The sequence below is a fragment of the Lemur catta genome, chromosome 5, assembly GCF_020740605.2.
Source record: "Lemur catta isolate mLemCat1 chromosome 5, mLemCat1.pri, whole genome shotgun sequence".
Taxonomy (NCBI): Eukaryota; Metazoa; Chordata; class Mammalia; order Primates; family Lemuridae; genus Lemur; species Lemur catta.
The window spans coordinates 33866430-33879772 of record NC_059132.1 but is presented as its reverse complement, the minus strand read 5'-3'; the positions used below and the strand labels follow the sequence as shown (position 1 = coordinate 33879772).

The window sequence follows — 13343 nt, the reverse complement described above, 5'->3', positions numbered from 1 at the left end:
CCGCGCTCTCTGCAGGTGCCCTGGGCCAGACCCCAGCCCCCCAAGAGATCCCGCACCCTGCGCTACTCAACAGGGCTGTTACTCGGCTCAAACACATTAGAATGGCCGTTCTGGCACTTTAGTCCTTGCCTGAGACACCCCTGCTGTTAAATATTGTGAATAGGGCCACTGGGGCTGTGGCTCTGGGTTTGAGACTCTTACACCTACCTTCGACAGGTGAGGTTTTGAGGCGCCGGCAGATGGCTTCAGTGTCCCCGTAAGTCTCTTTGATCTTGACCACAGCCTCGGTGCCTCGCAGCTCCATGAGGGAGCGGAGCTCCTCCATCGTGCACCCGAACTCACCTCCATGGCTCGACTCATTTCTTTGGTTTTTGGAGTAAAAGTCACTGTTAGTCATGTCACCCATGTCTGTGACAGTCCCTGCTCGGGGTGGGCCCGAGGGTCAGCGCTGGACAAGAAGCTGCCAGGTGACGGCTGCTGTGGCTGTCCTCAGCACACCCTCGCTGGACAGCGGGGGCTCCGGGTGGCCGACTCTGGGTCCCTGCGGAAGCGGTGGCCAAGGCCAGCTGGCGACAGCGGTGGTGAGATCCAGGAGGTGTCCCTGGGCGTGGGGCGAGGTCCAGGGACCAGAGGGGCTCAGGGATGTAGACCCAGGCGTCTCCATTCAGTGGGGCCCATGCTGCTGCCCAGAGCTGGCATCTACATGGTCAGGGGCAGTGGCTCCTGTGGGGACAAGCACAGAGTGGGTGACAAGGGTCAGGCACTGGCAGCCTCATGGCACAGGTGCTCAGGGGGGCCTTAAGTGCGTGCGTGCGCACACACACACACACACACACACACACACACACACACAGCATCCCAAGGAACACTGCCTACACAAGTGCCCTGGCATGGGAGTTCCCCACAACACCCCCACACACCAGCTCACACTGTGCAGGCACCCACCTGGGCACCCCACCATATGCCCCCCGAAGGCACAGCTTCATGATACACCCTAACCCCCAATTGTCTGCTGTGTCGTGGAGCACACTGACTTCACAACACACTCCCGGTGTGCACACGCCGTCCGACACACACAGCTCAGTGCCTGTGACCCCCGAGTGGCAAACCCTCAGGCTCCGCCTCACTGTCGCACACACACACCGACCGACACGGGCCCACTTCACACTGCTCTGATGGACACACCCCACCCTCCACATTGTCACAGGTGGTCACACTTCTAAGCATAAAACTCATATCCCCACCCTCTTCCCTCAAAGATACCTGTGCTCACAGGCCCCCCGAGCACACCCAGACCCCATTTCCCTGTTTCTCTCACTATCCTCAGCATGTTTACATGGGACCCAAGCCCACACAATCTGGGACGTCTGCCCCCTCAGTTCACAGCTCCTGAGCCCCCCCATACAAGCCACTTACCCCCACCCACACGCACTCTTCTCCCACACTCCCTCCCACTCTCACAGGCACGGGGATGGGAGGAAGGTCCCTGCCTTCACCCGCATCCCCCAGCCATGTTAATCAAGGCCCTCAGCCCCGCCAGAGAAGCCAGCTCACACACACACCCTCCAGAACGTCACAGGGCTCTGTCCCCAGTGTGAGTGACGGTGGGCAGAGCCCTCACCTGCAGGCAGCTATAGACCAGCACCATGGACAGCGGCCGGCCCGCCCTCTCTGGAGCCGGGGAGGAGGAGGGAGCTCCGCTTCTCCCTGCCCACCAGGCCACCCTTGCAGACCTGCGGCATCTGTGGGGCTGCCAGGAGAGAATCCAATCTGCCCAGACACCCAACACCGGAGGCTGAGGCCCTGGCAAGCGTTGGGTGACAAAGGGCCCCTGCTGAGCTCGGCTGGGCCTGGCATGGGGACAGCTGGCCGTCCTGGACCCAGGGCAGTCGGGGGGGAGGATCTGGGGGAGAAGCGGCACTGAGCCCCATCCCAGCCCAGCTCCTTTCCTGCTGCTGTCTCCCTCACAACCCTTTTGTGTTTCACAGATTTTAGCGCTGGAGGCATTTTAGGGTTAACTTGACTTTCCCACCAAGGAACTGGAAGCTCAGAGAGGGAAAGGCACTGCTCCAGAGCTGCACAGCAAGAGAGAGGAAGCGCACAGAGGGTTGGTCTCCTGGCCCCCAGGCTGGGCTCTCTCCCCTGCCCCTAGGGGATGCCAGCCCTTCTCTCTGAGAGCCCAGGCCAGTGGGCGGACAGGGCCAAGCAGCGCTTGGAGCATAGGATTTGGAAGGAGAGCAGTTTGGGTTCAAATCCAAGCTCTCCTACATCCTGGCTATGGGATTCTGGGCAAGGTCCCTCATCTGTAACAAGGGGACAATAGCAGCCACTCTCCCCTACCCACTTCCCTGTGCCCCAGCCACCTCTCCATTTACTGGGAACTGATTATAAACTATGTTCAAATCTGGTATGTTTCCACCTGATATGGGGCTTCCCTGTCGTGGGTCAGGGGTGCTGGAACCACAAGAGAAACCTGTCCTGCCTTATAGAAGGGACACTTTTACTCAAGGGTGCAGCAGGAAGCATTAGTTTTACAGGTGCGTTATGGAGTAGAACATAACATGGATATGACACCTCAAGAAGAGATGTGAGATGCAAAGAAACTGTGTGCTTGGCGCCATACCTCCGACACTGCAAGAGTGCCCCTGCTCCTCTGCCACGGATGGTCATATACTGTCCACAGAACCCACGAGTTCTGACCCCAACAGTGTATTCCTGGGAAGAGCAGTTGAGTCAGGGACCAAGAATGTCTGTGTGGACAACAGTGCTCCCCCGACCATTTCTTGAGCATCTGCTATGTATCGGGCCCTGTGCTAAGACTTCTGTAGAGTATCATCCATCCAAGGGAAATTCTAGGAGGTGGGGTTTGGTACATTTTCTGTGCTGGTCTGGCTAGAAAAGTGCCCAGCTCCTAGTAGGTGCTTAAGAAATGTTGAATGACTAGATGAACGAATAAAAAAAAACAGATGATACCTCACTGAGTCCCTACAACCCTGTGAGGTGGATACTATAATTAAACCCATTCTACAGACAGAGAGAATGAGGTTCAGAGGGTTCATGAAGTCACTGGCCCAAGGTCACACAGCGCGAAGTGTCAGGAAGTGGAAGATCCTTTTAACCCTAGATCTTCGACTCTTGTCCTCCGCCCTGTAAGAAAGGGCTGTCTGGGGCCTGGTGTAGGATGTTGAACCTCTCCAGGGAGAGTGATGGTATTTGGGATTAGGGCTGAGTACTCCACTTCCCCTGCTAGAAGCCAGTGCAAATCCTCAGCACAGCCCTCTGGCCAGGCTGGGACAGGCTGCAGGAGGCAGGGAGACCTCCTGCACACCTGGACTCCCACACACGGCCTGGTGCGGGGAGGCAACAGGGGCTTTTGTGCTGAGCAGTGTCCTGCCCACTGCCTGCTCAGTGCCATGGGCTTCAGGTAAGTTCAGGAAACTGGGCAGAGAAAACACAAACAGCTGGAGTAAGATAAGGACAGTGAGGCACCCTGGGCGTAGTCTTGAGGGGAGAAGGAAGGAAACAAGGCCAGGGCTCCTTGAGGCCAGCGCAGCAGCTCGGGGTCTTGTCAGTGGTTGTGGCTTTGAGGAGACACGGGTCGGAGATGCCCAGGGAAGGTGGGCCCCAGCTGGAGGCGCAAGGGCTGAGGAGGTGATTTGACGGGGAACCTTCCAGAACGGGCACTGCTTCCTCAGGAACAAGAGCTGAGATGAGGAGATGCAGACTTTCTATCCAGAGGAACTCAGGACTGACGTAGGGCTGCAGGAGGTCTCAGTCCTTGGCAGTGAAGCAACAGGCATGGGCCAGGTGAAGGCAAAGCCAGGTGAGCATTTACAACCCCCAGACCTGCCTAAACTTGCTGGTGCAGCAGGAAGATTGCTCTGTGACCCTGAGTGAGTCACCTGGCTTCTCTAGGTCATGGTTGCAGCATCTGTGATTTGGGGACACTGATATATGGTAACAGGGCATTACTGGCACACAGTAGGCATTTATTGAGCACTTACTAGGTTCTAGGTGCTCTAAGTGCTTTACAGGAACATCCATCTCAAAGATGCTCAGGGGGTAAGAGTAGGGACTCTAGAACTTCTGGGTTCAAATTCTGGCTCCTTCACTTCCCACCAAATGGGAATGGGAAGCAAATGGTTTCATTATCTTAACAAAAATGGGAGGGGAATAATACTGTTTATCTCATAGGTGTTATGAGGCTTAAATGAGTTATTTCATGTAAAATACTCAGAACCAAGCCCAGCACATGGTAAGCACTCAGTAATTATTTTGATTATTATTGTCAATCCATACAACCACTTTGTAAGACAGGTAGTCTTATTACTCCCATAGAACATATGAGCAAACTGAGGCCAAGAGAGGTGGTATAAATTGCCCAAGGTCATATGGCTCGTGAGCGGTGGAGCTGGGATTTGAACTCAGGCAGTCTGGGTCCAGAGACACACTCCTAATCAGGATGCTTTGCTGCCTTCCCTGGTGAACCTCCCTCATGAAATTCCCACAATGCTTAAACAAAGAGCCATATGTGAATGAAAATGCTTTGCAAACCATGAGGGACTTTCTAAACCTGAGGTGCTGTTTTCTATCTGTCCCCTTGCTACCTGTGGTGTGGCTTACAGGCACGGATAATTACAGCTCTGACAGTACAAGTTAGGAGAATCCTTAGCAGCAATTACATCTGCGATCACAATAGTAGGCATGAGTTAATGGGCTACTGTTGATTTTAATGACTGCTGTGTTAGGATGAACAATAATCTTCAACTACCTATCCACTCATCCATCCATCCATCCATCCATTGTCCATCTGCCCATCCCTCTATCCATGGTCCATCTGCCCTTCCATCCATCCATCCACCTGTCCATTTGGCCATTCTTCTATCCATCCATCCATGGTCCATCTGCCCTTCCATCCCTCCATCCTCCTTTCCATCTGGCCATCCCTCTATCCATCCATCTGTTGTCCATCTGCCCTTCCATCGAACCATCCACCTGTCCATCTGGCCATCCCTCTATCCATCCATCCATGGTCCATCTGCCCTTCCCATCCATCCATCCACCTGTCCATCTGGCCATCCCTCTGTCCATCCATCCATGGTCCATCTGCCCTTCCATCCCTCCATCCTCCTTTCCATCTGTCCATCCCTCTATCCATCCATCTATTGTCCATCTGCCCTTCCATCCAACCATCCACCTGTCCATCTGGCCATCTCTCTATCCATCCATCTATTGTCCATCTGCCCTTCCATCCATCCATCCTCCTTTCCATCTGTCCATCCCTCTATCCATCCATCTATTGTCCATCTGCCCTTCCATCCAACCATCCACCTGTCCATCTGGCCATCCCTCCATCCATCTATTGTCCATCTGCCCTTCCATCCATCCATCCACCTGTCCATCTGGCCATCCCTCTATCCATCCATCTGTTCACCTACCCACCCACCCATCCATTCAATGATTGTGTTTTGGGCACCTACTTCATGCGAAGCACTGAACAATCCAGACATGGTCCTTGCCCTCCATGAGCCCATGGTGAGGAAGCCAGACAATTAAATCAGTGATTTCCATGATTTGATGAGTTTGCCATGATGAAGGGTCCCAGGTATTGTGGACGCCCAGAACAGGAAGACCTGACCTGGCCTAGGTAACAGAAAAGACCTTTCCTCTCAGCCTCGAGTAGGGATTTTTTTTTCCCCCTGTGGGTAAGTTAAAGCAGGACTTAAGCCAAAAGATGAACCAGAAGAAACTGAAATACTGAAATATACAACTGTTTGTTAGTAAAAGGTGCAGGAGGGAATGAGTGTGAGCAAGTTTGGGAGGATAAAACTCTGGGATAACAAAATCAGTTAAAAATCAGAACTCTGCCCTGAAGGGGACTGATCTCACAATTCTCTACTTCTGATGCGGCTTGTCCCCCGCCTTCAGTTCATGGGCTCATGCACAAGGTCATCTTGTTCTGGGCATCTCGGTTTTTCCTTCTAAGTTGTGGAGCTCACTGCGGGACAGGCTCTGACTCACTTGGAAAGTGTGCGGTCCACCAGTGCAGAAACACTTGTATGACGCGATACACATGTTGTTCCGACAGCCCGACAGGACAGGACTGAAGTCCTGGTGGTTTGTGCAGAACCCATCAGATGCCTGAATCCTGCAGACCTGCCTCGTACCCGTGCTGAACACTCCTATACAACACCGACTTCCTCGAGTGGCGTGCCCTCTCTGCCCCAGTTACTAGCAAGTATGCCTCCGCCACGGTTGTGATGAAGTTCATTTGCAGCCGGCTCTCAGTGCTGCACAGGCGGGAACCCCTGCCCTAAGCAATGGGCACATGGGCCTGGGCAAGGCATACAGCCAATTTTGGGCACAGAGAGGTTGAGCAACACACTCGGGGTCACACAGCCACCTGAGGCCCAAGCCCAGTGAGAAGCTCCTCCCTGCTTTTCCAGCTCTGACAGTGTGAACTTGACGAACCCCCTTTCCTCTCCAGGCCTCAGTTTCCCCGTGGGAAAAGTGAAGGGATTGGATTAGTGTTCTCTGGAGTCCCTTCAGGCTCTGGTACGCCAGGCCCTTTAGAATCCAGGAGAACAACCAGACAATACTGGATTTATGCATTTCAGTCTCATCTTATTAGCATTTAAATGACTCCGTATTGTTACATTTCAATGACCAAGAATAGGTTAGGGGCACCTTAATAAAATGTCTTTGCTAGGAGGGAGGCTGGCAGAGGAAGGACCAATATTTTTTTGGAGTTAATTTAACAATGAAGGAATCTATCTTTCGAAGAAAGGATTAAAAAAAACCAAAAAAAACCCCAAACCAACGGCTTTGACTGAAGGATGGTAGCTGAGACAGGCGCAAATGAATGATGTGCTAAAAATAGTTTCTGGATGCTAACTCCTTCTGTTTTAAGATGTGCTGAATTTAAATGCCACCTTGATGTGTATTTTTAAAGTCACTCTTTCCTTTGAATTGCCCCTGGCAGCAGTGCCTGGGTTGGGGACACAAGTCCAGTTTGGAGATCCCTGGTCACTGAAGCCTGGCTCTGCCAGTTACTAGCTGTGTGATTGGGACAGGGCTCTTAACTTCTCTGTGGCTTGGTTTTCTCCTCCCCCAAACAGAGACAATCCCACAGCCTACATCACAGGGTTTTGTAAGGATTAATTGAGATAGGACTTAACACAGTTTCTGGCAATGAGGAAGTGTTTGTTAAATGGTGACTGGTCTAAGATAATTTATCTCACTTCCTGCCTCTACCTGCTGCTAAGCCAGACTGTCCCCACAGTGCTGTCTTTAACCTAGAACTCAGATATGTCACACGCACTAGGCTCCGTCACCTTTCCAATGTCTGTGGAGGCCCCTAACTCACTGGACTTCTGCTCTGGTCCTGCCCAACTCACTGCAGTCCCATGGGCTGGGACGTTTGCTTTCCTCTCTCTCTCAGCTGCACATTCTGGCCTTCCTGTAGGGGCCCCGCCGCTCCAGTGATGAGGAGCCCTCCTCCTCTGTGCTGAGCCCAGGGAAACAAACGAACTCCGCCTGGCAGCCAGAGCCAGAGCACTGCAGCCCCTCCCTTGTCCTCACCCAGACAGCCTCAGCCCCTCTCTCAGACACCCTCTCTCGGGGAGGAAATTTCCTCTGCATGTGTGCAAGGAGAGAGAGCCTGGTGACAGTGGGTGTAGGTGGGCGTGCCGGTGTGAGTGTGCAGGTCAGTGGGGGTGTGTTATGGTGGATGTGTCAGCAGGAGTGGGACAGGGTCTGGGGCCACAGCTGTATCAGAAGGAGTGTGCAAATGCTGGCATTAAGTTGGGCTGTAAGTGACTGTTTTGTGTGTGAGTGGGTTCCTATCGTGTGTCAGCAGATGTGTGTTTGTTGTGAGTGACCCTGAAGGACAAGGTGTGCCAGGCAGGTCTACTGGAGCATGTCAGCATGAGTGTGTGTGTCAGTGTGAGCGAGCCAGAGATATCCGTGCCACACCTGTCTCTGAGTGTGCAAGCCCCACCATGTGTGTGTCTGTGTGTGCGCGTGTGTGTACATCAAAGCTGACGAGGACAATCTCAGCTTCAAATCTCACAGTGGAGGAGAGAGAACTGGGAAAGAGGAAGGGAATTGAAAATGAATACCTCAGAAGCAAATTTAGTGCTATTTTTAGACAACTCCTATTCTGTTAACCAGAAAAGGAAAATCTAAAAAAAATAATCCTACAGAAACAGCCTTGCATCAGCCTTGAAGGCACAGGTGGCAGAAGCTAGCCTGGGGGTAGGAATTGAGGGACCCAGGGCTTCTTGTGTAGCTTCTCACCCTCATGACTGGCCTGAAGGAGGGTAGTAGTCCCGGACTTCCCACCAGGCTCAACTCTCCCCGCTGACCCCTGTTCTCCAGAGGAGCTGCCAATATTAGATGGCAGGAAAAACCTATTTTTGGCCCTCCCTCCCTCCCTCCATCCATCAGATGTTCAGCCATCCATCCACCCACCCACTGACCCACCCATCCGCTCATCCACACACCTAGCTGTCCATCAGCTGTCTACCCATCCATCTATCTATCCACCTGTCAATCTGTTCATCCATCCACCCATCCACGAAAATTAATGGGCTGCATCTCAGGCCCTGCCCCAGGCACTGGGGTTATGAGGAGAGCAAGAGAGATGCTGAGGTCCTCCTTCCTGCTGTTTAAGGTCCTTACCACAAAGACCTCCTTGCCACTTTGCTACAAAGGGACCCCAAGTAACCCCAACCTCATGGTCAGGATCTACAGCCTGAGTCAAGGGATTGCTGCACAACTTTTGGTTCAGATTTTGGGAGGATGTAACCAAAATGGCCCTTTCCTGGAAACCAGATCCACTGGGTCCTGATCTTGGCTTGACCACTACTGTTAACAGTAGTTGCTTAGCAATTACTGGCTGTGTAGTACCAGTGTCCCCACTTTGCAGGCAAGGAAGCCGGGGCTAGGAGAGGTCATGGATGACCGGGGCCATATGGATAAGACTTGACAAGTGTAAATATGTCCTCTGCATCACATTGCCCTTCACCAAGTCGCAGTACAGCCTTGGGCGAGAGCCTCCCCCTGCTTGCCTCAGCTGCCTCTTCTCTAAAGTGAGGCTGTGAGCTGGACAAATGCTGTGTTGAAGAGCTATTTTACCACCACCCACAAAGATTCTCCCACCCCCCAATCCTTGCTTCTCAGGACACACATAATTCTCTGGGATTCCTTATTGCCACTTGTCTCCAGCACGAGTGCAGGTCCCAGTTGCAGGCCAAGTCCTGCTTGGCTGGAGGCCAAAGGAAGGAGAATGCCCTAGAACCGGGTAGGCACAAGCTGACCAGAATTCACCTTCTGCCTGTGGCCTCCACTGCCCCTACCCCCCCGCGGGGCCTCCGCACAGCAGTGTCTGCCTTCCAAATTTGCACCCTTTATGCACTCCATGTGTAGAGTTCTTCCCTTTAGAGAATCTTTACGAGTTTTCTGATGAAGCTAAAATAGTAAAGTCACTAGCAGATGCAAGCAAGAAAGCTTTGCTGAGGCAGAGAAGTGTTGGGGTGGCTTCACTTTGGGCTGCAAGAAAGGGGACAGGCAGTGGGAAGGCTGGGGACAGTGGCCCTGCCAGGGAAGGACTAACTGCTCTGGACATTGTTCTTTGGTTTCAGCCAAATGCCTCAGCCACCTCCCAGCCTCATCACATGCCCTGCCCGACTTTCTCCTTCCAGCTGCATTGAACTTCTCGAGGTCCACTTTGCAGCATTGGCTGCCCCCAGCCTCCAGGTCCTAACTGGCCTGACTGGCCATGGTGTCTGTCTCCTGCATTCACCCCACTCCTTCTCTCCCACTCTCTGCCCTGTCCCCATGGATCGCAAACAGAGGCTTGTAAAAAGGATACAAAATAATGATAACTGCAACACTAACGTTGTGCCTGCTATGTGCCAAGCACTGTTCTACATATTTATTTAATCCTTCACAACAATCCTAACCACAGGTACTGCTGGCATCCCCATTTGACAGAAGAGAAGACATGGTGTGCAGTGATTAGCATAAGGTCCTGTGGTTAAGGGGTGGCAGAGCTGGCTCCCTCTCACACACAGGCACTATTAAGAGGTCCTCAGGCTCCCTCACGCCCTTCTCTCCAGCAGACCAGGCTCCTGCCATTTTTTCTCATTTCTACAGTGAAGCACAGGGTTCTTCCACAGTCAGCATTCTGATCACATACAACAGGTCACTGGCTGGTTGGTCCTCAGGCTTCATCTCTGACTGTGGAGGGCTGGGGCCCAGTGAGCTGTCTCTGGGGATGAAGTGCTGATGGATGGGCGGAGGTGGGTGCTGGGGAGGGATTGGGTGGCTGAGGTCAGGGAATCTGATAACCACAGGCCCCCTCTCTCCCTGCAGGCTGAACAGAAGAGGCTGGGAGTGAGAGCTGTCCACGAGGTCCTGGTGCTGAAAGGTAGTACCCCTGGGAGTGCAAAGAAGCTGGGGAACAGGTCCGGAACAGGTCCACTGCGAGCTGTCTTCAAGGCCATAGTGCTGACGAGGGATGTGAGGGTGGGCTTTAAGGACAGCATGTCAGGGAGCTGTCCACATGCTGTGGTGCTGACACAGAGCAGAGTGTTAAGTGCCCCTAGGAGTTTTCCACGACAGCAACGCAGATCAATGGAGTGTGGGGTTGGGGAGGCTGGGGCCAAGGTGCCCCTCCCCAAATCTGGGGTGCTGGATGTAGGTGCTGGGGAGGGCACTGGGTCTTTTCCATGAGTTCTCTGAGCAGGCACAGTGAGCTGACCCCAGATATTTGGTGCTGATGCTCAAAGCCTGGATTTTAGGCCATGGGGCTATTCCAGCAGGCAGGTCTGAGCCAACAAAATGATACAATGCAAAAAGCCACTCAGTGTCACTTAAGTGCATGCACTGAGGATCCATCTCAGTCCATCAATGCCATCTGCCACTGATGCCAGAAATTCCACAGTTAGTGATTCATTCTTTTGCATTGCACATGCTCCTTTCCCTCTGGTTTCTGCCAGGACTGGGACCATATTTAAATGATAGCATCTCAGTTTGACTGAGTTTATTAAATTCTTTCCTCCATGGGGTGGGGGAGGAAAACATCACCTGCAGAGGTGCCAAGGGATGTGTCCAAGTTGGGAGATTACTTTTGAATAGCTGAGTGAGTCCTTTGGGGTCTAGATCAGAGAAACAGGAAGCTAAGGCTTGTGGGAAAGTCTTTCTCTGTGTTCTGAGAATGCAGAGGCTAGGAAATCTAACTGTATTGAGAAAGAGAGATTAAAAACAGCAGAAAATAGGACTCTTAGATTCAAAGGCGTGGGGGATTCAGAATGACGCAGGCACCAGCAGGGATCCACATATGCATACAGGTGGAGATGTCTTTCAGTTTATCGTTCTCACTACTGTGGCCGTTACCGTTCTCACTCTTCCACGCTAAAGCAGAGGTGCCCCTGGCTTGGTAGCTGTGCACTCATTGCTTTCCACACCTGACCCCAGTTATCTCTACCCACAGTCTCTTTGGCAGGAAGCCAGAGATCTTGGTGAGGCTACCAACTTTGCCTCAGACCTAGGGGAGGTGAATCCAAAGGCCAGGAGGCCAGAGGGGCAGTTGAGAGCAGGTGGGAATAAGTGGAGGTTTACACCTGGGCCCACTCCTCCCTCGTGGCAAATGTGTTTTTCCTTCCTCTCCTGATAAAGGCTTCTCTGCATGGAGCTTGGGGACCCCAGAACAGGGCTGCTCAAAGTATGCTTCCCCAAGGGCTTAACCTGTGTTGGCATCACCTGGGGGCTGGTTAAAACACAGGTCTGCAGCAACCCCTGCATAGATGAGTGTCTGGCGGTGGGGGCTGGGGATTCTAAGCCAACCACTACTCCCCTAGTGCTCTGGGGGTTCCATTCCTGCCCCTCTTTGGGCTCCCTTCTTCTGGCAGCCAACACTCCCCTGGCTCCGGGTCCAATAGTCCTGCCCTGCTCTTGTGGCCCAGTCTCTGGCTCAAAAGTGTCTCCAGCTCCCTGTCCCTGACCATCCAAATGCTACTTCCTACTGGGCCAGGCCCTTGAGTGGCCTCTGGGGATGATTCCAACCAGCTGACTCCAGGGCCCTTTTCACTCTTCCTGACCTTGCCCATGGCTGACGTCCCCTCCCCTCCTTTTTCCTACTGTGGCTTCTCTGACTACATCTGCCTAGGCTTCTGTGGCTTATTTGTTTTGGGCTCACTGCAGGCTTTTCCTGTGGTCCTGCCCTTGACCTTCTTAATGCCTCCTCTCTCCCCGGGCAACGCCACCCACCTGGCATCAACTTTCATCCTCACCTGGCTGGTTTCCAAACTGACCTCGCCACCCCATCCTTTCTCCCAAGCTCCAGAGCCAACCTTCCAGCGGCTGCCAAATGTCCCCTCCAAAGGTCCTCCAGGATCCCCCAAATGTCCTCATCCTTCTGTGACCCCTGTGTTACTTAGGGCATCTAAAGCACCCTCCTCCAAAGCACTCAGGGTTGGACTCTCTGGGCCACCCTGGACTCTGATCCCTGCCTTATGTCTAATCAGGTGCCCAGACCCAGGGAGCATCAGCATAAGGGCTTCGGCTCCCTCTTCTTCCTCACCTCCCCAGGCTCCTGGCTCCAGTGCAGGCCCCTTGTCCACAGCCTTCTGGTGGGCCCCTCGGCCCCTGGGCTCCCCAGCCTCACACCCTCCTCACTCCCCTGGAGCGATGCTGACGGTGATGCCATCTGCAGAGTGGCTTCCATGTGTCAGGCTCTGCACGCATCCCACAACAGCCCCACAAAGTAGGTATTATGATGCCTGTTTACAGATGAGGAAACTGAGGCTCAGAGAGGTAAAATAATATCATGGCCAAGTTCACACAGCTAATAAGTGGCACAACCAGGAGTGGAACTTAAAACCACAATGTTATGCCACCTTTTGGATTTGAGTGTGTCACTCTCTGGATTAAAAACCTTCACTGGCTCCCAGTGCCTATTTTATTTTATTTTAGAGACGAGGTCTTGCTCTGTTACCCAGGCTAGAATGCAGTGGTGTGACCATAGCTGTAACTATGATCTGTAACCTTGAACTCCTGGACTCAAGAGATCGTCTGGCCTCAGCCTTCTAAACAGTGGTACTACAGGTGTGAGCCACCATGCCCATCTAATTAAGAAAAAAAATTTTTGTAGAGATGGGGAGTTTTACTATGTTGCCTAGGCTGGTCTTGAACTCTTCCCAAAGTGCTGCTATTAAAGGCATGAGCCTCAACACCCAACCCTGGTGCCTATGGAAAAAAAATATTTTTCATGACCACAGCCCCCAGGGTCCTGCCCCACTGGCTCTGATCCCACCTCTCTGGGTTTGGTCTAAGAGTGA

At 52.9% G+C, this 13343-nt stretch overlaps 1 protein-coding gene across 8 annotated transcripts in view; it reads right to left on the bottom strand.

Moving 5' to 3' along the window:
• ATP2B2 (ATPase plasma membrane Ca2+ transporting 2) overlaps positions 1-13343 on the bottom strand; it is a 209170-nt gene that overhangs the window by 128982 nt on the left and 66845 nt on the right. For 4 of the 8 annotated variants that reach the window (XM_045551471.1, XM_045551470.1, XM_045551472.1 and 1 more), the window contains exon 1: positions 208-421. In XM_045551471.1, the coding sequence (XP_045407427.1) occupies positions 208-406 (199 nt within the window). In that variant the 5' untranslated portion in view covers positions 407-421. Of the gene's footprint in view, positions 1-207; positions 724-13343 lie in introns of those variants that run through there. The other 4 variants (XM_045551474.1, XM_045551473.1, XM_045551469.1 and 1 more) reach the window with 2 other exon arrangements.